The 26384-nt window shown below is 40.2% G+C and overlaps 2 protein-coding genes across 2 annotated transcripts in view; both read right to left on the bottom strand.

Moving 5' to 3' along the window:
• Positions 1–4011, bottom strand: part of pid1 (phosphotyrosine interaction domain containing 1) — a 41844-nt gene extending 37833 nt beyond the window's left edge. Inside the window, exon 1 of the mRNA XM_084718056.1 lies at positions 3853–4011. Within this exon, the coding sequence (XP_084574182.1) occupies positions 3853–3882 (30 nt within the window). The 5' untranslated portion in view covers positions 3883–4011. The remainder of the gene's footprint in view (positions 1–3852) is intronic.
• A 3971-nt stretch (positions 4012–7982) lies between these two features.
• dner (delta/notch-like EGF repeat containing) overlaps positions 7983–26384 on the bottom strand; it is an 89478-nt gene continuing 71076 nt past the window's right edge. The window contains exons 8-13 of the mRNA XM_084718057.1: positions 20404–20637; positions 13075–13197; positions 12853–12966; positions 11486–11617; positions 11122–11368; positions 7983–9349 (exon numbers count right to left, since the gene is read on the bottom strand). Of these exons, the coding sequence (XP_084574183.1) occupies positions 9238–9349; positions 11122–11368; positions 11486–11617; positions 12853–12966; positions 13075–13197; positions 20404–20637 (962 nt within the window). The 3' untranslated portion in view covers positions 7983–9237. The remainder of the gene's footprint in view (positions 9350–11121; positions 11369–11485; positions 11618–12852; positions 12967–13074; positions 13198–20403; positions 20638–26384) is intronic.

Raw genomic sequence — 26384 nt, forward strand, 5'->3', positions numbered from 1 at the left:
CAACCTCATGTCTTCAGCTCTAGAAAACGCCCCCATTCCTGACTCAAAAGAAGGTGAAGGATGCAAGTTCAAAGGATGGCCGTTACCACGGTTACAAAGCAGGCAATGGACAGGTATTGCTACTGTTCTATAAGCACCGTTTACTGTATGGGTTTTTCATTTTAATAGCGTGATTTTGAACTAAAACCTTTCATTCACTGATACAAACGACGTGACCATGGTCCACGTGGCCTGCCAGGACTGTTATTCGTGTGTTTTAGCAACCTGACCACTTTGTCAGTCCACATTGTCCTCCAAAGCCATTCATCAAGTTAAACGTTGCCAATCAGTGTTTCATAGTTTTGAAGTGGACAGCAGAAACATGCCAAACTCTTCATCAACTTTGGGCCACAGCTGGTCTCCAGGAGGTAAGCTGGCGTGAGTCAAGTGCCGGTTATCAAAAGTGGAGCCGCGTTTCCACCAAAAGTACCTGGAACTTTTAATCCCAGGAACCTCTTTTCAACAAACTAAAAGGTTCTTTCAGCCAGTTGTTTTCTGCATTTCCACCTCAGCCAAAAGACCAGCAAATATTAAGGAAATGAGTCAGCTGATGTATTTAAAAGCACGCTGTTTTTACATGTAATTTCTTCATGCGTTTATACGACAGTGAGAGTTAATCCATCTGTCGTGTGCTTTCTGTAGCCTCAGGCTGATGTGTTGAAGCGCAACGAACAGAAATGAAACTTGTTTGTGGATGCTGATATTTTCAAATGGTAGCTGAAATCAAATGCTGTGAGCATTCAACCAATCAGAAATGTTGAGCACTTCAAGTCACACCCCCAGAGTGCCTGTATGGAAAGTTCTGTCCTCCATGCAGAAACTTTTGGTGGTGTAAAATATTGTCCCTGTTACTTAATTTAGACCCTGGTCCCTGAGAGGGAAACAAACAGAGTTCGTCCGAACGTTCCTATTCCCCGGGGAAGTTCCCCTGGTGGAAACGTGGCTTTAAGATTTCTTCAAATCTACCATTTTCTTCCAGCAAGTATGGCATTTTAAATACCCGACATTTCCCACAATGTAAATCAGCAGCATCTGTCATTCAACTCTCCCTGTCTTGTAATGCTGAGCTCATGTCATATTGTATGGAAGCAATTTACATGTTTACATCTTGTGAGCATTCATGTCACAGGACGACTAACAACTTCCGTATTGACAAGTTCCAAGTTGGAACCAAGTTTATATATCAGTTTTCAGAAAAGTCAGAGTATTCCGAATCATAATCACAAGTTGGGTGTTGATGTGAACGCTATTTGCAAGTCAGAATTTCATAATTACAATAACGCCAACATGACACTGCCTCAGCGTAGATACCCATGTCTTTCAAACTCCATGTCCCTAGTTTGTAAAGCTGGCTTCCTGTAGCACAGTCTTCAAGGCCAAGCTGACAGAGCCCTGATGGTATTTTCTCAGACTTTAGAAAGCTCCCTTCGGAGACCCTCCAACTGTTCTCACAGGCTCAGAGTCGCACTCCCCATGAGAACAAAACTGATCATCAAGTGTAAAATCAGTGGCGTGCCACTTTAAAGAATAGCTTCACCTACTGTTTTACATGTGCAAAAGTTTCAGAGTCTGAACCCAAATGTTCCCCAGATATAACAGCAGTAAATCACATCAGTTTATTCACACAGAGTGAATGCATGATAATGTAGATGGACCCAATTCTGCACCACCACAAGGTGTCAAACTCATGTTAAAGGGACAGTTCAAACATAAATATTTTTCCTCTGGCCTGTAGTGCTAGTTATCCATCCAAACTCTTTGGGTGTTTGGGTGTTCTGGAGAAATCAGCCTTAGAAAATAATGGAACTAGATGACACTCAGTTTGCTGTGCTCAAAGCACCAAAAATACTTTTGAAAAACTAAACAATGTCTCCAGAAATGATGACCTGGTTACTGCAGACAATCCACAAACCTTGTTCATATAGCAACTACTCTCTTTCTACGGTAGACGTCTCTACTGCTGATGTCTCCAAAAATTGTGTATTTTTGTGGGGTGTCTGTCACTTTAAGAGTTGGGTTAGTTGACAGTGGCTAACATGAGATCCAACTTCTATCACTAGACTAGGAAAGACTAGGAATGATGACTAAAGATGGCAGTGAAATACATATAGTATAACTAGTGAATAAACATTTAAACCATGATCTTTTCCTAAACATACCCATGTATTTTTGGACCTAAAATTAACCAAACTTTAAACAACAGTAACTACATGTTTAATGTCAGTTGAGTTACATCACTTGACGTACTTTCCATATATGCTGTCTTGGGAATAATTGGCAAGCGACTTTTTCTGTTGTGTACATATGACGTGTTGCATCACACTTCCAGCCTTAGAACTACAACTAACTACTTTCTTTCAGCAGTAGACATTTCATTTTCAGGACTTGGCAACTCACGCCAAAACAATCTGGATGGATAAATAATACTACAGTGAAGAGCAATGATATGTATCCTTGATTTTGGGGTAACTGTCCCTGTAAAAGTTGGGTAAGTTGTCAGTTTGATAACATATCATTATGAAAAGTCTGGGAACGGTGGACTCAAGATGCCAGTAAAAAAAAAATAGGCCAACATGCAGGGTAACTACTGACAACCATAACTCAATAACTTTTCAGGTCTATTCATTTTTCCTTTAATGTAAGTTGGAATGGAATGGTTTACTTATTCGCGTGCACTACCCAAACGTACTGAAGCGACATCCACGGAAAAAGTGAGCTATATGGTGGCTTTGTGACACTTGTTGAGCGTGACACTGACGCACTCCCAGTTTCTTCCACAAAAAACAGCGTTAACCTTCATCAACGCTCGGCTCATATATAAATTATAGAACGTTACCCGCCGGGGGATAGTTCTGGAACGCGGTTGCTAGGCGACACACGAGCGGGCACTACCGGCTACAGCTCGGACGTTTAAATCAATCAAAGAGTCGCGCAGATGTGTGTTTTGCGGGATCGTTTACAGCGGCCTCCGACTCCACATGTGAACAGCGGAACTCTCGGTTTTAATAATTCGTGATTCCATCTTCTTGACGCCCGGGCAGAGGAGGGGGATTGTGCAAGTTCACTTGGCAGGCAGTCCGCAGGCCGACATCTGGAGAGCATTACGTCTGCAGGAGACGTGAAGCCAGGCTCGGTGCACGGCTTGCCCCTGGATATCAAACTACGTGTCATTAACGGTGTTTTTTTTTTTCCCCCCCCCTCCCACCTCTTAACAGGTCACAGGCGGCAGGTTACCGACCGGAATCTGCTTTATTCTTTAGCGATTTCACGCAGGAGTGGAAAGGAATTAAAGCATCCTGATGTGACAACATTAACGAAAAATAAGAGTGACAACAGCAGGAGAAGGCCCGCAGTTACAGTCAGTAGGTTAATGTGAAGAGACAGTGTCGGATGAAACAGGCCTGTGGGCCAAAATGACAATTTATACACTGCTGGAATATGTTAGATTTGACGTTTTGAGGATATCTCCAGCAGAATATCAGCACAGGATGCTCAAATTGTTGCTGTACAGCCGGCTTGCGTAACGTGAATAGGTGCATTTAAACGTATCACCACGAGAGGATCGTTTACAGACAGAGATTTGGGAAATATGCTTGTTCAGATACCCACAACTGGTCAAAAAACGACTAACTGCACCCAAGCAATAGACGGTGCCCAGAAAACATCTGTAGCTGCTCAGAAACCGTAGCAAGTCAGTCCAGGCTGGAGCCATGCACACACAGCACGGCGGGTTTCACTAACTGTTACCGCGGCTCAGTCGTTTATTTACGGCTGCCGTGTCGACAATAACCGTCTCACACACGCGCATCTTACCTGCAATCGCTCCGACGCGGGTTGCCACATATTAGCAGAATCAATGGTTCTCCGTGTTTACTACAGCTTGTTCTCTTTTCGTAGTCCGGTTCACATCTGTTCGCTTTCACGGCTCGCCTCTCTCTCTCTCTCACCCTCTCTCTGTCCTCCTTCAATCCGGACTGCTGGATAATGAAGGATGTGTTGCTCCGCCTGGCTGTAGTTATCCAGACCGGCCAGCAGGTGGAGCTACCTGCGCTATGTGGCCGCTCGGCTCTTCGTGATGCGTTCAGGTGCTTTAGGGAAATCGAGGCTTTGGACAGAGAGACGACAGTCAGTGACAATGTTTTGAGTAGAAACTAGATCTGTAACTGCGCTGAAATTTGATAATGATATTGTTCAGATGCTGTGATTAAGTGTTAAATTTTATTGTTTCAGAAATTTTATTGCATTAAGACAGGGTGGACATGTAAGGTTGACCATACTGCACCAGTATTTAACGTAATTATGAAATTACGCATCTTAAAGCTACTGTAACGCTAATCAATAGAGCTAGACCGATATGGCTTGGTCTTTATTGATATCTGAGTATATGTAGTCTGATATTTTTTTGCAGTAGATGATCCAGATCTTTTAATTTTTAGTTTTATAGGCAGAATTTATTGTACATTTGATCTTGTTCTTAACTCAAGTTGTTCTATTTCTGTGGGACTTTTTTTTTTGTAAATATATAGTTATTTATAATTATTAAAAACACAAGTGAAAGCTGACTAATTCAGTCCCTTTATGTCATTTTGAATTTTATATATAATATATTAATATAATAAAGAATATCAGTTGTAATATTAATCTATAGAATTTTTTACTTCCTAATATCTGCATCAGTTCCAAAGATCCAATATTGATCAGGCTCTACTAATCATGACTTTGACAATACTTTATTGAGTTGTGTTCTTACATTATCCCAAATGTTTCCAACAATGTTCAAACAGAGGTAATGGTGCATATCCTGCTAGCCATTGCTGGTTGGTAGTATGGTGGTTGCGAAGAAAACAACTCCCATTATCCCATGCTACTTTATGATGCCATAAAACTACATCTTTTGTTATTTTTGTAATGTGAGAGAGACCTTTGATAGAGCTCACAGACAGCTGCCATGGGACTCTGCATCTCCCTTCACTACAGAGAACTTTATCATCTTTGTCTTCTGTTTTGATTTTGTGGTCCACAGCTGTAGAGTTCTGGTATACTCTCACTGCTATCAGCATAGTTTTTAGCAGCAGAAGGCAGCTATTTCTGGGGGGAAAGTCTCCTGCTGACACTTTCTAATGCAAAACATTCACAATTACCATTTTTTAACGTGTAATTTCTGGCCCTTCAGGTCTCACAATCAAGACAATAACAAAAGACAAACTGATGAAGTAGCGTAGGATTGTTAGAATTTTTGTCTTCATTAAAAATCAAGCACTATTGCTGATGAAAATCTATCTGACATGACTCAGGCAGAAATCATGTTCACAGATGAGGTAATTTATTAAAGTTTTATTCATGGTACATTGATTTGCTGGCTTCCTTCCTCACTCTCTGACATATCATCTGTTGTTTCTTGTGTTTCCCTGGAAATCATAGCAACTAGAGGGCATAAAGGGATATAATGCCATGGACAGGCGACCAAATGACACGCACCATTGCCTTGAATAAAATTACAGATTTCTCTGGGCTTGAACATTGTTGGAACTGATATAAGAACATAGCTCTAGACATTTTCATACATTTTAATATGGCAGTTATACATATCATGCCATTAATATAAAATCAGCATCAATAATTAAGGATTTTTCACCTGGATACCAAGAGGCATAGTAATGATATTTAACACTATTAAGAGGACTTCAAAGCCTCAGATGATTAGTCATCCAGACCAGAGTGGCCAGCCAGTGCAGGAATGCAGTAGTTAAAATGGAAACGATCATATAAAAACCTAACATAAATGGCATGGCATTATTTCAGAGGCTAGTGGCAATAAAAACTTGGTTAGTTTAAAATCCTCAAATCTCATAATTCCCAAGTTTCACAAAGGCAGCTAAGGACAAAGTCTGTGAGATCGCCACAGTCATGCCCACACATTTTGATCTTCTTAAGCTTCTCAAAAACAAGCAGTAACAAAAACCTTCTGTCTGTCTGATTGTTTGGAATTGTGACCGGTTTGGTGTAACCTTGTTTTTCTAAAAGTGAGGTCTGGAAATCCACTGAAGCATCATCCATTATTTTGCGGAAAATACTGAATGAATAATCTTACTGCTGCCAAAGTTTTGTGCATTTTTCACCGTTGGCTTTTGTAATAAAACCACACAAATACTTCAAGCCCAGTGAGAGGCTCTCAGTTCATCAAGGTGGAGGCCTTGAAAGAGACTGAGAATCTCTGTAATAGACGATGTGTTTCGAGCCAAACAGAGAATACTCTGACCCTCCGGGGCATTCAGAGGGCAAAGGTCAAACACAAGGCCTCTAAAGCAGACCGTAAGCAAAGGTGAGAGCCATCAATAACATCTGGTACTCTTGCGATGTGTGTGTGTGTGTGCACGTTTGTGTACACACATAATATATGTAGGTGTGTTGAGCGACATGACTCCACAGTCACAGTCTGTATTTAGAGATGTTTACATGGGGAACATCTGGATAAAGCCTGAGGTCAGTGAGGGTGTTCACATTACCAACACTCCATAAAAGGTCTTTCCCACGGCTGACGGTTCAGTCTGGTGGGTATGACCTTGGGACACTGCAGACAAACAGACGCTGTAAAAGAATTAGCTACTCTCTCACATTTTTGTTCACTTATTTTTTAAAACCAGGGCCCATTTTCTCAAAACATTTTACTCACACCCAAAACTTATTGCTGCATGTAATTGTTTCATCCAATTATGGTTAAGTAAAAGGAAAATTCCACTTCATTTCAAACTGATATATTTCCCATAAATGTTGCTATTGTGGCTCTACTGGTTGTATTAACTTTGCACTCGCCACCTCAACTGTAGAGATGTGGGTAAAAAAAGGGCTCATTCGAAACGATGTGTAACTGCAGAAACCTCCTACAGCTTTCCAAGTAAACCTGATTTTTATAAGAATCATTTCAATAGCCTGTCTGAGTCTCTGACAAAGTAGCCACCTGGACCAGCCAGTATGGCTAAAATCTAAAACTAAAAATACTAAAATCAAACTTTTCCGAATATTTCACGGGTACTTAGATTTTCTTTAGTTTGGCCGTATCCCATCAGCTAGCATGGAGAAGGCGGGGTTTATGTGCTCCCTAAAAGTTCTCCGAGGGTGACGAATGTTACTACAGAATATTTACAGAACATTGGAGACAATCCTAGGACAACTTGGTTATGAAGATGCTGCAGTTCCCTATATGACTTCGATAAGAAGGTTCGGCCATTTGATTCCTCCTTCAGTCCACATGTTAAAATGTCCGTGGGCAAGACATCGAACCTTAAACTGCTCCCGAAGGCTGTGCCAGCAGTGAGTGAGTGGGCGCTCAGGATTGGCTGGGCCTCTTGGTGTGGAGTTTGCATGTTCGTTTTCCAATTTCCGCCACCATCAAAACATGTACATTAGGTTGATTCTGATGTCTATGCTGGTGACCAAGGCACTAGCTTCCAGCTACAGTTGGTCCATAGGCGCTGCACGCTGCTTTAGGATGTTACGTTTTAAATGCAGAATTTCAAGATCCAAAATTTTAAACGGTCTGAAAAATGGTCTGTAATGTAAAGATTCTGAAAACATCCTGGTAATGTACTGGAAGGACTTCAATAGAACCAAACGATGAAGAGACTGGTCCTCTAAAGGTTCCTGTAATATCATTAATGTCCTGCTAATGTTATGGGAATGTAGTGTAGAGACATACAGACAGTGTGCTTTAGTAATGGTCTCCTAAACATTCCCAGAACATCCTAAATGTTCCTTGACAATCCGCCTACCCTTTAAAGATCTTCACATCGTCACGGTCTCGGAACGTTCTGGGAGTAGTCCAAGATTATTTTAGTACATTGTACAGGATTTAGATAGAAATTGAGGCCATTTTAGAGTCATTTGGCAAATTTCTTCTATGGAAGCCTGTGTTAAGACAACATGAACTGACAGGAGACTGTAGGTGAGTACTGTATGTTCACTTGAATCTTTATTGTTTACATCATTCAACATAGATAATAGGTAATCATGTGGTTGCTGTGTTCAAAATGAGAGAAAAAAAAAATCTGAGGATTAGCTGAGCCTATTGGTAAAACATTGCTTGACCTTGAGAGGAACAACACAGCTGCACACACAGAGTTTTCCAATTGGCAGGACACAGATTAAGCACATATATTCTGGAGTAGGTATCATCCCTCTCAGTCGCCTCCTCCTCTTCCTCCCTCTTCTCCCCCTTAAAGACAGCAACAGGCCACTCCAGCAAAGATACTCTCATCCAGAAAATATTCAACACTGTCAATACTAGAGGTGAATTTGTACACTGGCATAAACAGGTACACTGAGTAAAACCGACTATTTTTCTGTGCAGTGAGAAATATACCTACCTATTATCCTAAATATCACTGAAATACATACAGTAGGATGGTAGGGTCACAGTACTCCAGTAAACCCACTTTCTTTACTATTCATACACCATTGAGAAACTTGCATGTAAAGAACAGGACAATATGTATTTTTAAAAAGAAAAACTGTGACTAGTATTTTATACATGTATGTATTTGATCTACTAACCACAAATTACCCCAAAGGAAATATTTGGCACAATCTTGACAGAGAGAAGTACAACTGCAATGAAAAAAAACAAAACATAACAACCAACAACCAAGTACAAAGGAGTTTAAAATAATGCAGAAAGAACATCAAATCTAACCATGCACAAAGTAAGGCAACCTACTGCAGAATTTTTTAGATATAGAAAAAGATACAGTGTGTGCACCAAGAGGAGTGCACCTATTACTACAACACTTGTAAAGACTGCTGTCAGCGCTGTTTGTTGAGTTTACGCTTAGAAATTTAGGCTCCTGGGTTTGCTGGCCCCACAGACAGACAGACAGACAGACAGACAGTCTGGTGCAGACTAAAGTCCTCACTCTTGTACAGCAGAGGTTACTGGTAGTGTCGCCAGTTATCAATAACTTAAGTAATGCAAAGTATGCTCTTATGCTACAATAAAGCCTTATCGTGGACTTTGACAGGAAAATAGATGTATCAAATTCCAGATTTGTTCTTTTTAAACTACAGAGTATGTTTTTTTTTCTTTCACTTTACATTCAATTTTGTTTTGCTGTTATTTTTGTTTCTTAAGAAATACTTTAAGATTTATACTGACTTTCTGTATACATGTGTATGAAGCTTGTGATGTGCCGGGATGGTTGTGTTTTACAAATCCTTCGTCTTGATGAGGGTGACCAAAGGCTTGTCATCAGGACTGTAGTCTTCATAGGCGATGGGAGTGGCATCGTACATGGCAGGCCTGGACTTCTTGCCAAATCTAATAAGAAAACATAAACAGTGCATCAATATTGCACAATTTTGCATCAGAGCTCATCCTTTGTTCAAACTGGGTTAGTTATATGATGACAAATTAAGAGTAAACATGAACTTTTGTTAAAGGGGTATTCAGTGAATTAGTGATGAACTTCCATAAAGTTAAGGGGCTCACAAAAGACAGAAAACAAGTGGAATGCAGATCTACGCCAAGCAACATATGGTGAAGCACCTACTGCAATGCCACCACAACTGCCAGATGTAACCAGTGAAGTTTTTTTTTGCAGTGCAGTGTCGTGCAAGTTTTATTATTTAGACGGGTTTTTGTGCAGTATGCTATTAGTTTTCTTTATGATGTATAGAATAGTGTATTGGTATTGTAATTGAGCGTCCTGGGTTTACCTCACTGTTTACATTTACATTTTTAGTCCAAATCTCTCAATTTAAATATTGATTTTCATTTAGAACATTTTGTCATTAATTATATAGCAGAGTTATTAAACATATAGCGGAGATGATGGTGAAGCTAACAAAACAATTTGTATTCATTTTGCATCATGGTTAACTTTGGAAGGATCATAACATATTGGGTTATATGGAATTAATCTGCAGATGCTTCAGTTTAAGCTGAAGTGATACTTTTCTATGGATGTCAGTTTTTGAGCCACGACAAAGGCCAAAATGTGGCCTGCAACAGACTAGGTAAGTGTTGTTTTTAGCCTGGCAGTTGTCAACTGCGTGTGGCCCCTACTGTACGGTTAAGAGGAGTGAGGAGTCAACAGTTGGTATAAAACAGACCAGTCACTAAAATAGTTTTTTTCAAAAATGTGAATCACCGCAACCACAACAGCATTAATGTGCAGAATAATTTTTGGGCTGATGTGTCCAATAGTATGTGACTTTAGTTGTGGGCAATTGCACCAGCCCTGTTAAACACACACACACACACACACACACACACACACACACACACACACACACACACACACACACACACACACGCATGACTTACACCTGATGGATCTAAAACTAAAATGGTCAAAATATATGAAGCAGTCTGAGATATCCTAGCTTTAACTGCTGGATCTTACATTTCCCATAATGCAATGCACTCCCCCGTTCAACTCAATACACAGTTTGCAAATCACTGTCACAGTCTGTTATAAAATTTTCCAGCCTCCAAAAAATAAATACCTTCAGATGATGTCATCAGTTATTCTCAGACGTGATGAAAAAAGAAATCTCCTCCAGAGCAACAGAAGTGTTTTTAGAGGCTGAGTAGTTCTTCCCATAACTTGTAATCTGACTTGAGCTTGACTGTTTATTCTTGACCTTGAAAGCAGCAATCGACTTACTTGCTTGAATGCTGCATCATTTGTTCAGGATGAACTGTAATACTCTGCACCGTGGAGCTTTCGACCGTATCACACGGTCCAAAAGCTCCAGATAAAGGAAAGTAAGTGGACCTCGAGTTAAAATTGCTTTGTCAGATAGTTAACTGACCTCTATCTGTAAAATTGTTGAAGTTCCCCTGAATAAAATGCTAAATTAATCCCCAAGCAGCTGTTCTCTGAATGTAAAACATCAGATCATTAAATACAGCAGGGGTGCCAACACATTAATGCTCACATAAAGCTGTTTAGTGACACAAAATACTAAAGTGTGATGTCTGAGGGGCAAGTCTGCATAATTAACCTTCCGTAACGCTTCCATGACACTCTGTCAATGCAAGACTTTGTTGTTAATCAGCCAGTACATTAAAGACTTGTCACTGACCTGGCATGGCGGATGGAGGCGATGGCGTTGCTGAACTCGCTGTCGATGCTGCGGCAGTTGTAGAACTCCTGGTAGGCGTGGCGTGACGAGCCTTGGTACTCAATGCGGCTGATGCGGCAGATGCCCACGATGAGGATGATGAGCATGAGGACGAAGGCCACGCACAGCGCTCCGATGATGATATAGAGGGAGTGGCGGGGCATGTTGGTCAGGGTGTCCTCAGTGTGTGCTGGCTTCCACTGCAGGTCTGACACACACACACACACACACACATACACACACACACACAAAGAGGCATGTAGCTTTCCATATGTCGGGTTTTAGATCAACAGCTGGATGGGAGTTTTCTGACAGGCCAACTTACGGATCTCACAGCTGGGCCCCACCCACCCAGGCGGACAGTGACAGGTGAAGCCGTTTGATTGGTCGATGCAGGTACCTCCGTGGTGACAAGGGTTGCTCTCGCACTCGTTGATGTCGACCTCACACTTCTCCCCTGTGTGGACGGGTAAGGTTGTGAGGAACAAAGCCAAAAGCAGAAACCGCAACTCTCATCTTATTCTGTCTGTTCCATTAAACGTTACAGCTGGGGAAGGCAGTTTGTTTTAGGCGTCAGTGGGCGAAAAATTTTACAATAACCTTTTAGCATAATGTAATTCAAGAGGTCAGAGAGAAAACTAGACTCCTGCTCCTTCTCTTGTTTCTGTTTTCTGGCCTTAGAAAATCTAGTCTGTCACAGGGGACTTTGGTCAATCACAGGTCAGGAAGATACATTACTGGATTTCAAAGGTTTCTTTTACAATTAGATGTGTTTTTGTTTTGTTTTTTGACCAAATATAATGAGAATAAAGTTACTTGGTTTATAGATGATTGAAATTTGGGTTTGTGCCCTGACCCTGCCTACTGTTCATGTCTCCAAGAGGGTTGGCGTCTGCTGTGGATGGTCAGTTTGGAAACTTTTTGCTGTGTTGAGATACTTTCTGAGTGGATTCCTCTAAATTGGTGAGAATTCATGAGGTTTTCTAACAACAGTGATGTCATTTGTAAGTGAAGTTGAAATAGGCCTTTTTCTCCTGATGTAGTGCTTTAGTAGGCAAAACTATATGTTGTGAACTTTTTTAAAAATGAAAACTGAGTTATTTTTAGTCTTTAGCTTGAATTAATGATGCTAATGTTACTCTCAGACACCTTTTAGGAGTTAAAATGTGAAAATATTCTCTGTGTAGCTTGATGTTTTATGAGTGCTACAGCACTTAAAGACTGTTAAGGTTGTTCATAAACTTAAGCAGCTTCGTCAGTCAGCTATAGCCAACTGGTAGCTAACATCAGGGAGGTAATGTACTATTGATAGAGAACAGTTTTCCAGGAAAGTGAACTACTTTGTGACTCTGGCTGAAGAAAATCTAGCTTGTCACAGTCGATTTGACCAAATCATGGGTTGATAAAGTCTTTTCCCCAAAACATCAAAAACAAAGTACCTGACGATCGGAGAATGAGACTCTTTGAGCCATCAATCCAAAGTGTCTGAAATTTGTTGACCTTGAAATGACAACTACTTTTCTCAAGAACTGATTACTGTACCTTTAATGTAGTCTTTTTTTTCTTAAGTCCACCTATTAAAAGCATCATTTAACTTATCCTGGCATTCAGCTTTGTAACCTTGTCATGTTAGCCATGCTAATAGGAAGTTGGTCTAATGCCATTCAGGCTGATCGTGGTACCAGAGCTCACCCAGGTATCCAGGTGGACAGGCACAGGAAACATTGAGTCCTGCGCTCTCGCAACGGCCTCCGTTCTGGCAGCGCATCTTCAGACAGGGATCCTTGTAGATTTCACAGTGTCTGCCTGCACACATACAAACATAACGTCTATGAAGAATTAAAGCTGATTTACAGACGTTCACCAGCATCTAAAAATAATCACACTCTCACTGTTACATACATACACACATACCTTCAAACTGCGGTGTGCAGACACACTCATAGGCATTGATCAGATCCCTGCAGGTGGCGTAGTTCTGGCAGGGCGCAGACAGACACTCATTGTACTCCTCTTCACAGTACAAGCCATGGTAGCCTGAATGGGACAAACACACATATATATGCAGTATATATTACTGTTAAGAGTCATTAATATATGATAATATATATTTATTTTGTTTTATATTTTATCCTGTTCCATTCTAAATGTAGTTAAGTGCATTGTAACTCTGTATTGTATAATGATAAATGCCCTTGATTCCGTAAGGAAGTAAGCATGTCGTTCTGCTGCATTGCTGATGCACTGAGATGATTTTAAACCTTCAGTTACCTAGAAGAGGGTTTTGCTGAAAGTGCATCCTTTTCAGCTGTGATCAGCAGTTAGTGTAAGTCAGTCTGATGGTCACTCAGACCCAAGAAATTCAAAGCTTGTAGACGGAGCACCGAAGGGCAGTTACAAAAACAAATACGATTTTCAAAATGCTTTCCTTATTTTTATTACTGTTGTAATAATGTTTGTATGAATGTATTTACTGTGAACATTCTGATGTTAACTTCAATTCTGAAATTTATGGTCTACATTTTTTAGACCCATTTCTATGTTACTGGACTATTGAAAATGTTGTAATCATTTTGTGGTGTATGTACAGGCTCAAACTTTTATCCATTCGATAAAAATCCCTGATGTAGGCTCTTCTTCTTGTCTTCAGTATATAAAGTGGCCTCTCATAAAATAATTAAAAAAAAAAAAAGACATTGGTTTGTCATGACAGAAATCCAGTCCTCCATTTCTTAGTGAGTTAATATTATTTTTGTAAAGTGGCTTCCTTAGAGCTTCAGTGAAATTCTTACATCTGCAAGTGGTGTTACATTTGGATGCTATGGTTCTTGCACGTCCGTAAAACAACCACGGTCACACTTTATTTTACAGTACGTAACAACCCGTACTTTGTATCAAATTAGACAAACAGTCATTAGACACAACTATACCCTAATTAGACAGTACATTAATAAGACATAACAAGCCATACTTGTATTCTTTATTAGACCCTTATTAGACATAATTAGAGGGTAATTAGACACATTACAACAGAACTGTAATGTAAACAAAAGTATATTATGCCTCACCATTAGGCCCATTTTCCATTGCTGGAGCCTTTATAGACTTTATTAGAAGGTAAATGGAGACAGACAACCGAACTGTAATGTAAATTAAAGTGAAATCACATATCTGCTTCTTCCCAATTTAAAAACAATATGTGAACCAGACCTAAATAAAAGCCAAAAAATAAAGGTCAAAATTATGGAGGAATATTCTGTCTTTGGGTGACTATAGCAGATACGTGATTTCACTTTCACTTTTTTCCCCCATTGTAATGCGATGTTATGCAATGTGTATCGAAATACCCTTTAATAAAGTGGCTCTAATAAAGGGTCTAACGCTTGTTGCATCTTATTAGTGTATTATAAAATAAAATGCGACCACAATCACAATTCTGGACTTTAATCATCATGAAAATTAAGATTAGTTAAACCAACTTTTTCTGTCTTGCCTTGTTTATTTATAAAGAGAGGGAATGTGTGCAGGTGTCATATTAGTGGCAAGTATTATTAATACTGCAGTAATCAGTCTGCTTGAGAAAGAGGTTAGAACCTAACAGGAGTTCCTTGTATAAGCCCTTCAGCCGTCACCTGATCTGGATTTACCCCCCAAACATCCTCGCTGATTGTTCTCAAAGCTGGTCAGAGCTAATCACAAACCGCATACTTGTTTAATCAGAGCCTCTGCTCTTATTCACAATTCACATTTAACAGTTTCGCGCCTGGAAGCCTCCAAGTGAAACCACAGCATCAGAATGAACTGCCCTCCTCATATCTGCTGTAGATGATTCAGAGATCTTCATCAGTCACACTTTGCTTTCCGAATTTTAAGAATACACACGTTTTTCCACTGTTGTGCAACAGTGCAATAACACATCTTTGGATCTGCTTTGATACAACAACAACACCAGTAAATTACAAATATTAGTCAATTACAAAAAAACAGTAATTTCTCAATTAGTGTGTATATATAGTCTAAGTCTTGTATTCTGCCACTGGGTTTCTCTGGGATTGGCCACGAGGTCAAATGACATGCAGTGCACTGTGTTTTCCATGGGATGGCAGCTGTGTACTGAGGCAGAACAAGCCTGCAACATCTGAAAACATGGTCAGTGCATGAGTACCAGACAATCAATTATTCCTCCAGTAGTGTAGAAGCCTGAAAGCTAAAAAGCAAAACACAAAATGTAATGTATGGAATATAGAAGAGAATACGGCGTAGCTGACTGTATCTGTTAAAACATTTAAAAACACGGGGAAAATAAATACTGAGTATGAGATATGAAATATTAAAATCATTTTAAGGTCTGGTATATGAGTTTAATAATAAAAGAGCTGATTCTTTTAAAAGACTGGTATTTATGTAGAGTAATGTTTATTGCTGGTGAAAAAAAGCAATCACAAAACTGAGCCTCCATGTGAGAAAATGGACTACAGTGGAAGAGGTCCTGGTCAGACTTTATTCTACTTTATTAGAGGGTAGTTAGGGACACATTTCAACAGACCTGTTCTATAAAGTTAAAAAAATACATATTTTTCCTCTGGCCTGTGGTGCTATTCATCCATTTTTAATGTTTTGGTGTGCGTTTGCTAGTTTTGGAGACATCAGCCGTAGAGATTTCTGCCTCCTCTCCAATATAATGGAACTAAATGGAACTAGTCCTGTGGTTCTCGAAGTGTCAAAAAATACATTTGAACAGCAATGTCTCTTTACAGAAATTATGACCAGGTTGCTTGAAATAATCCACAGACCTTGTTTTGAGCAGTTTCATGTAGGAACTACTTTTATCTGCAATAGAACCTACTGGAACTACTTTCTTTATAATAGAAAGTAGTTCCTACATGCAACTACTTACAACAAGGTATGTGAATTATCTTGAGTAACCAGGTCATGATTTTTGGAAAGAGACGCTAGTTTTGAATTCTTAAAATGCAATTTTTTTGGTACTTTGAGCATCACAAGCTAAGTGCCATTTAGCTCCATTATATTGGAGAGAAGGCAGACATCTCTATTACCAATATCTTCAAAACTCGGCAACTCACACCAAAAAAGTAAAGAGGGATATGTAGTGTCAGAGGCAACAAAGAAAATGTGCATTTTTGATTTTGGGTTGGGCTTTAAGTCTGCAGTAATCAGGCTGACAAATTCTTGTAATGTTTGTCTATATATGCACTGATCCAACACTTCATTTATATATACCTGAACATAATCCCAAGTGAGCCTCTGCACTCCACAGAAATGTTCCACCACCTACAATTGAGACCCAAAATCACCAGAGGACTGATGTCTCCTGAGTCCTTCCGCGACTGGTGTAGCAATCTGTTTTCATTAGCTGCGCTCCCACTTTGACAGACTAAATTTCTCAATTGGGTCCCAGCGCTGACAAAGTTTGAACAAACCCTCCCTGGGCCATGGCTAACGTGTGTTTGTGGAAGAGGAGAGAGGGGGGAATTAATGAGGAGCCCAGTTAGAGGCTCTAGGGTCCTCTCTGTGAAATGCCAGTGAAATGTCAAGTGCCTTTCCAAGACTCTGTCTGCTTTCTGTGGGCTGGCTGGTGGGCTGGCAACCTCTCATATGAGCCGGATTACAGGAAACTGGAGGAGGGATCCTTCAACATATCAGCACCCCAGCAGCCTTCTTTCAGATGGCCAGCAGGCATTTACCCCCCCCCCCCCCACACACACACACACACACAAGCAGGCATGCGCACAGCCTACTGCACACACACCCACAGAAACTCATACACACACAAACACACACTCATACCTCAGACACCAGCTGGCATTCTGATGAGTTGGAGAAAAGGTCAATTTTGGTCCAAAACGCTGTGTGTGTGTGTGTGTGTGTGTTTGCTGTAATGTCTGGTATGCTAATTGCAAATCACCAATTTCACCAATCCCATTAGCCAGGGCCGTCTGAGTGGAGACATTTCATTGGCTGGCAGCATCTGCTCAACCATCACAGTCACAGACACAGACAATGGATTGGGACACACATGCACGCGCACACACACACAGACACACAGACACATGCACGCACTTGTAGGGCAACTGCTTCACCATAGCAACCAGACAACAGAGGATAAGAGGAAAATGAAGTGAGGTAACTGGCAGGAAGATCAAGACGAGGAAGGACAAAGGGACAAGCAGAAAAAAAAAATGAAATATGAATATGAAAGAAATGCAAAAGAGAAATAAATAAAGACCGAGGCTGTGGAGAAGGAAATGTAAGAAATCTGAATAATTGGAAAGCAATGGACGCCTGCTCTGCATGCAGGGACACAGCGAGAGTGAAAGCATTTGAATAAACATGAAGAACATGATTTATGGATGGATTAGCAAACTCAAGCAACAGCTAACTCTTATGGATTGCACCAACAAAGACTGCTTTAATCTAAGATTAGCTCTAATCAGAGTTTAGCAAATCCTGATGTAAAATTAGTAAATCCAGATTGAAAGTAAAGCAGAGCTCTGCTGCACAATTAAAAACTAATGTCAGTTTAGTAAATCCAAGCTTAGTGATTTAAACTGAAATGAAATAGAGCTGATTTAGTATGGAGATGCTTGCTTACTCAAATTAAAATAAACAAATAAATAAATAAATTTGACCGCTTGTTGGGACGTAGTTAGTAAGGGAAAACCGCTGCCCTGTATTCCTTAATAAAACATTACATTGCTTGCTAGCTGCCTAAAAAGTCAACATGTTACATTGTTTGTTAACTAGCACAATGTTACATGGTTTAGCTAGTTTAAACGTAATGAAAACATTACAGTGTTTGCTAGCTAGCTAAAAAAAGGTTCCTTTGTTTGCTAGCTAGCTAAAAAAAATGATATATGTTTGCTAGCTAGATTTAAAAAAATTACATTGTTTGCTAGCTAGCTAAAAAGTAAAAGAAATGATCCTTATATTGTTAGATGGCTATTTTTCAAACATTCTATTTTTGCTAGCTAACTGAAAAGTTAACTAAATGTTACACTGTTTGCTAGTTAGCTAAGAAGTTGGTTAGGCTAGTTAGCCTACTGATGATGGCTCTGTAGATTATTATTTTTCTCAATCCATCTTGAAAAGGCAGACAGTTTAAATTTAATGCAACAGAATTCAATTTAATCTCAGTTTAAAGTAAGTTTAAGATACATAAATTAACAGTTAAACCAACAGTTAATCTCAATTAAGAATTAATCCTTGTTGGTGCAACCCGTCATTGAAAAAGTTAGGAAACAGTTTTGTCTGCAACATACAGGAGCAACAAACTCTCAAAGCTCAGTAGAAATACATTAGGCCTTTTCCAATTCAAAAATCAATCAGTGAAAGAAAAGCTGTCCTGCAGAGACAAAACCATAAAGAGATGTCGATAACATATGCAACCAACAATTATTTAAATTCTGAGTATTTTTTCTGGCTAAAGCCATGATGCAAATGAAGCAACTGTCGAGGCTGCTGATGTAGGGGAATGAATGAGGGCATCAAATAAGAGATCAAGATGGTGATTGGTTGATACGTTGGACTGACAGATGGTATAAACACTTAGCAGAAGGGGCAAAGTGTCAAATTATGTTTATGGGCCACTGGGAAAGTCATCTGTCTCACCAACGCAGCAAGGTAATTGCAAGACAATGGATAATGATAAGTCATCATTCCACTCAATTGAGTTCATCACAGAGGCGTCGGTGCCTGCGCCGTGGTGGTACCGTCTAAAAATAACTCATCATCCAGCCAGACAGGTTCAGGTATATACTGCTACTCTCTGAGTTTGAGCCAACGCTAAAAGTCGCTGTCTTTGGACTTATCACTCAGCTTTATGTGCTGGCTGGAAAGGCAGATTTAGCGAGTTGATAGACTGAGAACAAGATTCAGAGGGTTTCTTATAGCCATGGATGGATTTCTGAGTGGATGTATTGGGCAAAGACCTCAAAGCAAGAGCTTCTGTTTGATGTGACTGTTTGATGATTTAGGCTACATCTATTTCAATTTAGCAGAAAAACTCTGCTTGAAAAAAAACAAACTGTACCACAGGTTTTCTGTGATGGTTTTCCATAATAATACAATGTATAGTATGCTATACACATGGATTATATGGCTTAGTATTGTAGCACTCAAGATTGGTCTTGAGTTGATTGGTCTCACTTTTTGAAGGTCTTGTCTTGATACTGACCACATTTTTATTGTGTCTTGTCTCCGTCTCAGATAAAGAAGTCTGGACTTTTTTTAAAGACCAGTTTAAGACACAACTGTGGAGACATCACTAAACCGCCTGTGTGTTGTCTGATTTATTCGTTTATCATTACTGTGACTGGGTGTAATAATTCTTCTTAAATGCAACCAATAAGTTGACTCATTTCTAATTCAAAATGTTTGTTACTGTTCCTAGCTTGTTACTGTCACCCCTATACCCACCACCCTTCACACACACAGACACACACACACACACTCAACCAAGTAAATGTAGGAGACAGAGGAAGAAGCCGTGGCTCCTTGGGAGGAAAGGTCAGCCAAATCTTCTGTAATAAAATTTGGCTACCTGAACCATAGAGAGAAAGAGGGTTGATTTGCTACACAACATAAATGCTACATGCCGTGGTACGACTCCCTGACTTGGGTGGAGAGCTAGAGATGTGACAGCACTTGGTCTTGACTACAACACTGGGGTGATCAACTGCGGTAGGAGGATTTGGGAAAGATTTCAACAGCCTCTAGTCCCTAAGATGAACAAATTACTTCACTACAGTTCAGTTTTCTAACCCTAACAGGTCAAATTTAACCTGCAAAATTACCACAGAGAAAGATGCAACCATAAGTGATGCAGAGAAGTAGAGGTAGCTGCTGTGGTAGGCAGGTAGGATCAGGGCTATTGTCTCATAATCTGAAGTGAATCTGACAAAGAGACAAACTTGCCAAGAAACACTAACTGTATCTTGAAAATAAGTTCAGTTTCTGTCTGATCCCATGGCACATATAGCTTGTGACATATATCTTATTTTTAAAAAATCAGCAAAAAGTTGCTGTTAACAGAGAATTTAAAGGAATCATGTATGTAAACACTGTCCAACAAAAAACTAAAAACAAGGTGAGCTCTCCCACCTCTAACTGACTTTGGCTAAATTTGGCTCTTGATGTCCGTAGCACCATGACATCAGCGGTTGGTAGGACCCTCAGTCTTCACTACAAGCCTCAGTCATTGATTCGGCTGACGCTGTCGCTCACCTGGGACACACAGACACCTGTAGCTGTTGCCCACGCTGCGGCAGACCCCGTGGGCGCAGGGGTTTAGGGCACAGAAGTCCACCAGCTGGGCACATGTAGGGCCGGTGAAGCCCGCTGTGCAGCTGCAGCCAAACCCCAGGGGGCCGGGGCCCTGGGCGTAGCACGTCCCGTTATTGTGACAAGGGCTGGAGGCACACGGGTCCACCTTCTGCTCGCATGTAGCACCCTGGTAGCCTGGGAAATGACGGGACAGAGAGGAGAAGAGAAGAAAATCACGGGAAACCAACACAAATGTATTTCTGTACCCTCAAGACCAGTGCGCCTTATATGGCTGTAACAAAACATAAGCTGCTCACATTTAATATTAGTTATACTTATTTCTCAAAATCTCATTATGTACAAGTGTCCTTATCTACTAGAAAACATTAAACAAGGCTTAGAGCAGAAAGCTGAGGTGCAAGTGCAAGCAGATTGCCAATTCTGCAGGCAAAAGTCAATTTGGTCTCAAGTTTGGTCATTTCCAGGCTTCAAACAAACCCACTTACAACAAGGTGGGCAGAGCAGCGCAGCAGGGGTTGTGTTTATGCAAATCAGGTGGCGCAGTGCGATATGTGACATCCATTTTGGCATGAAATTGCACCCACTCTTCTGCCCACTAAGACTACCTCTTAATGCAAATAAGCTCACATAGAAATGTTTGTGGGTTTAGTTGTCAGAGGCGGACAGAAAGACCTCCAGAGATGTGATGATGTGTGATGAGTTTTACTTTATTTAAGAAATGCTTTACATGAGCATGTAAACACACAAATATAGGATTTTAAAGTCTTTAAATAAAGTGTGTTGGAGAGCCTTTCTTTTTAGAGTAATAATCTATGCAACCATCTGAGGGCAGCAAGAATCAGGTGATTGTTCCATTTGCAGTCTTGCAACACAATCACACATACTTCAGTCAGCGTGGGTACCTTAACTAAGTCATATGACACAGCAACACAAACTATAATGACATGTCTACAAACTTTTAACACAAAAACACCTGCTTGCACAACTAGTGCACAACAACAGTTCATTAGAATCAAAGTTGTACACCACAGGTCATTAGAGGTGTAGGAGGCGACCGCAGGATGACAGAAGATGTTTTTCTTGAAGCAACGAACCAATTTTCTCCGGAAAAGCAAAATAACATGTTATGTAATATATGCAGCCTAATTGGAAGTGCTTTAAACAAGTTTGTGCAAAACCATCTGGGAATATTTGAGACTTTAAACCAAATGACCTTTCTTATGCAATGAACAGCTTTATAAGTTCTGCATGTCAGTGGAATGTGACAAAAATTCTAGTCTTAGGGCACAGTTTAAGATTATGATTTATCGAGGCCTTAAAGGAATAATTTGACATTTTGGGCAATCTTACCAAGAGTTGGATGAGAGTGTCAAGTTTAGTATGAACCGAGAGCCTGGAGGCAACTAGCTTAGGGGACACAGGTAGCCAATGAAAGTGTAAAAATACACCTATCAGCACGACTTAAGGGGACAGTTTGCTTTACCTTGTTTTTTCCGGTGCGTGATGGTCGTTATATAAGCCAAACATTGCTTTCTCTTACTCAACCAGACCCCTTTGGCAAAAACAGTAATTTTACTACCACTGCCTCGATCTATCAGTATGTTTGTGTTATTGTGTGACTTCAGTGAATCCAAACTAACCTTCTGAGTCACACAATAACAAAAATAAACTAACACAATCACAGCAGCGGAGGATGAGCAACTCCAGTGTTTTGCGAGGTAAACTAACTGTTTTTGATCATGGAGTCTGGCTGGTTTGGACAGACCGATGTTTGGCTGATATAATGGTGTTTTCCTATTGGAAAAGGCTGTCTGATGGCAAGGGTAAAGCAGTGAAAATATTCTAAATATAGCGTACACTTATTTTTCAAGTGGCCAAGATGTGTTTTGCCGCTGACTCTGTCCACAGCGTTACATTGTTTAGCTTCCTGCACCAGTACTCCTGCTGCTTCTCCAAACTGGGGCATTTCAACCGCCATCTACTGTAGGTAATAAACTGTATATAGATACGTATTTCATACAGCCCTACTTCAAATAATCCTAACTATCCCTTTAAGTTCATTAAATACCACATTTGCTCTCATTTGTTTAAGACACGAAACACACGTTTCCCCCTGCTTCTAGGCTTTATGCTAAGCTAAACTAACAATCTGCTGTTTGTAAACTCATATTTCAACAGACAGTCACGAGAGTAGTATGGATCTTGTCATCCTACTCATGAAAAATGCAGATCTTTTCCAAAATGTTGATCTATTACTTTAAGCCTCACAACTGCTTAGTATTGATTAACAATAACATACCGAGTATGATACAGCAAGTGGTTTGGTTCTGCCCTCATCTACCACCCAAACTCACCACCTGGAGCAATCTGAACGCGCTTTCTTTTATCCCTTCCTCCTCCCTGTTAGAGACAAAAGCAGCTTAGCGGAGAATGAATTCTTGCTGGTGTCAGGAATGTCTAACTATTGTGTTACAGCAGTATCTGTGAAGGAGCGTGGTTGTGATTCTGTCACGCTTTCTGTGTCTGCGTTCGTGTGTGTGTGTGTGTGTGTTGGCTTTTCACAGACCCATGCACTCCAGTTTCTCTTGTGTGTGTGTGTTGAAGCTACCAGTTTCTTCCTCTTCTTCTTCACCTCCTCTCATTAGCTTGTGAGCCTCTGCTACTTTCACCTATCCTCCTCATCTAAAAATAACTTCCTCCCTCTTTTTCTCCACCCCACCTCCTCCTCCTCCTCCTCCTCCTCCTCCTCCTCCTTTGCCTTCACTTCCCATGAGAACTGCCATTGTACTGCAGAGCGGAGCAGAGACTACGTGCACATACTTCGCTGTGAGTGTGTGTATTTGTGTGTGTGTGTGTGTGTGTGTGTGTGTGTATGTGTGTGTCCTCTGATTTACAGTAACACCGTAGTAAATCCCTGCGCCGACTGCACCGGAGTGCACACTCCATTGAGCTAATGAAGAGATCTCTCTCAAGCATCCATTGATCTGCAAGACTTTATTCAAGCGAGTGAGGAGGACATTTATCATTCAGCAGCACAGAGACAGGCGTAATCTGCAGCAGTCAGGAGAAAATCTCACCTAAAGCTCTCTTCTCCTCTCTGTCCACTGTCTCGATCTGCCTCATCCTTTCCTTTTTCACTCTTTCCAAGCTCCCCTCATCTCCTCTCCCTTCTCCCTTCTTCTGTTATATGTTTGCAAGCATGCAGATTCTAGCCCACACGCACTTCATACGCAAGCTTTTGCATAAATTTAATGTTATGATTTGTTTTTGTTCCGTCACGGCTTAATCCACTGCTTTCCTCTATGTTCAGCTTCTTTGCTCCGTGCAAAATTTGTTTAGAGGACTTCCACGTCTCTATTTTCTGTTTGTCTATACATTTTTTTTTATCTAACACACACACACACACACATACACACACACATTGTGACAACTTGGCAGACATAGAGGAGTCTGTTCATTCCTGCTGCTGGCATTCCAACCTGCCAACATTAAAAGCAGTTAACAGATTAAATTTAGCTCTCCCGCCCTGCTAATTCTGACTGGAGGCAGTCACAGTACTCACACTCTCTCTTCTGTCAGTGTGTGTGTGTGTGTGACTGAGTGAAAGAAAGTTAATATGAGTGTGGCAGTGTCTGAGGAGTTAGACTGCAAAATTTACTCGAGCTCATCCATGAAATTCATATTATTAATGGCATTCACGCAGATTTGACTTCTTCATCGCTTTACCTCGAGCTGAGAGTAAAAACTGGACGGCAGACAGAGAGTAAAGACCCACAGACACCGTTTGGATCATTTAAATTTACATGTTCACGTAAATTTAACATGTGCGGCAATGAAATGAGTTAGCATATTAGCACTTTAAGTCCCACCGTCTCAGAGTCAAGGGTTTTTAATTGGGCTTTTCATTATTTAGTTATACTTCATTTCATTAAGCATATCAGTAAAAATTGTGAATTTTGAAGTTTTTATGTGTCGGTTGCTAACAAGTGGCTAGCTTTTTACTTCTGCGACTTGTGTTCTCCACAGAGGGTTTTTTTTTTTTTCTTGCACTAATCCAAAGCCGACTGGAAAAATCCTACTGGCTATTTGTGGAGGGAGCAATGCTGATTTCAAGGTCTATAAAAATACGTCATCCCTGTAGCGCTCTATAAGATCTGATCAAGATAACATCCCGTAGAAATATTTCATCTCAACTTCAACACTTTGAGGTTGAGATGAAATGTAAAATACCTTTTTAGCTCTTTTAGATCACTTCCCAGGTTGTATTTTGCAACTGTTTAACAATATATGCGCCCTAAAAAACAGACACACAGCAAAAAAAAATCTGTTTCTTTAAGAGCAGACATCATGTCCCTGTCTGGCGACCATGTCCTACTTTAGGTGAAAACAACCACTGTAATAGCAAAACTAGTGGCACAAAAGTTGCTGTGTCACATTTTGCACATCAAACAACAATAAAAAAAAAAAACGGTTAATGATTTTCTTTAACTCCCCTGAGAGAGAAGGACAGTGAAAGAAGAGATCTGTGGCTTCAGGCCATCAGCAGAGAGGATGAAAGTGATAAACTGGGACCTGGTCAGTCAATACGTGTACGTCTGTGGCAAACACTTCATCACAGTCGAGTTAATGATGTTACCGAGTAAATGACGTGTGTGCTGACTGTGCCTGTAGATCAAAGTGAATCAGAAAAGAGTTACACTGACCGACTGACTAAATCAATCAATAAGTCAATAAGTTAGCTGCATGTCAAATTCATCCTCTTTGAGGCAGACGGAAATGACTCTCATCAACCTGTTTCTTTAATTCTTTCTATATAACAACGCCAATCATCTATTGGCAATAACACAACATTATAATTTGTCTGACCTCCCACAGGAACCAGGCTCCTAATAGCTTAAAAGAAATGCAGTATTCTTATTCTATGCTATTAAAATGGCAAAGACCTCGTTTTCCACCATTAAATTAGAGGGGCTGCTTTCACCGAAAAAGGGTCTTAACCCTAACTACCCAAATTCAACCAATAATATCATGACATCTAACCATTAATCAATCTTCACGTTTTAGCAGCACAAGTTAAGATTCATTAGTTAGTTAGCAACAGTATGCTCACAAACTGATCCTTACCTTATGTCTCGCAAACCTATCATGTTTTAAAGGTTAGAAAGTCAGATAACGGGTAAAATAGATAAAATAAAATAGGAAAGTAAAAACATTTTAAGAAATAAAAACAGCGCAGAACAGTTCAAACTGATAAAATCAGGAAAGGCTCTCCAATAAAAGTATGTTTTAAGAAGAGACTTAAAGGAGATCACCTCCTTTAAATAGCACATAAGAATTTAGCATTTGTAAAATCAATATGGACTTTTATGTGTTTCACTCCTGCACTCCTTGAAGTAATTATATATCCTGGACAAGACAACCCCAGGTCATTATGATGATATTTATGTTTTACCACAAAGAGGACTGTTTATTTAATGAGCTTTCATACAGGAGAAACAGAAATCTGGTGTCTGTAAGGAATGATGTCACCTTTCATTTCAATGACTTCGTTTGTGTCAAGATGTAGATTTTGTTGGATGTTGACCACCTGGTATGAATGTAAGAACAAGTATTAATGTCCTTCAGTCTGTCATAATTGTGGTTTAAAACAGGGGTGCCCAACAAACGGCCGGTGGGCCTGGAACCAGCCCCCCAGAAGGTTAAATCTGGCCCACTGAATAACTTGCAAATCGTGCAGAGATGTCATTAATTCCATTTTTTAAATCTAAAATGCACCACTATCCCTGATTAGTCCTCCTGGACAGCACCGATAATAAGAGCAGAAGCCTCTGGATATGCTTCTGTAGATCCCACAAGCTTAGGTAAAAGCAAAGTGACAAAATAATGTCCATTGCGGGCTACTCTTCATGCAGGAGACAAAA

This window comes from Lutjanus erythropterus, chromosome 4 (genome assembly GCF_056507025.1).
Source record: "Lutjanus erythropterus isolate fLutEry1 chromosome 4, fLutEry1.hap2, whole genome shotgun sequence".
In the NCBI taxonomy this organism is placed as follows: domain Eukaryota; kingdom Metazoa; phylum Chordata; class Actinopteri; order Lutjaniformes; family Lutjanidae; genus Lutjanus; species Lutjanus erythropterus.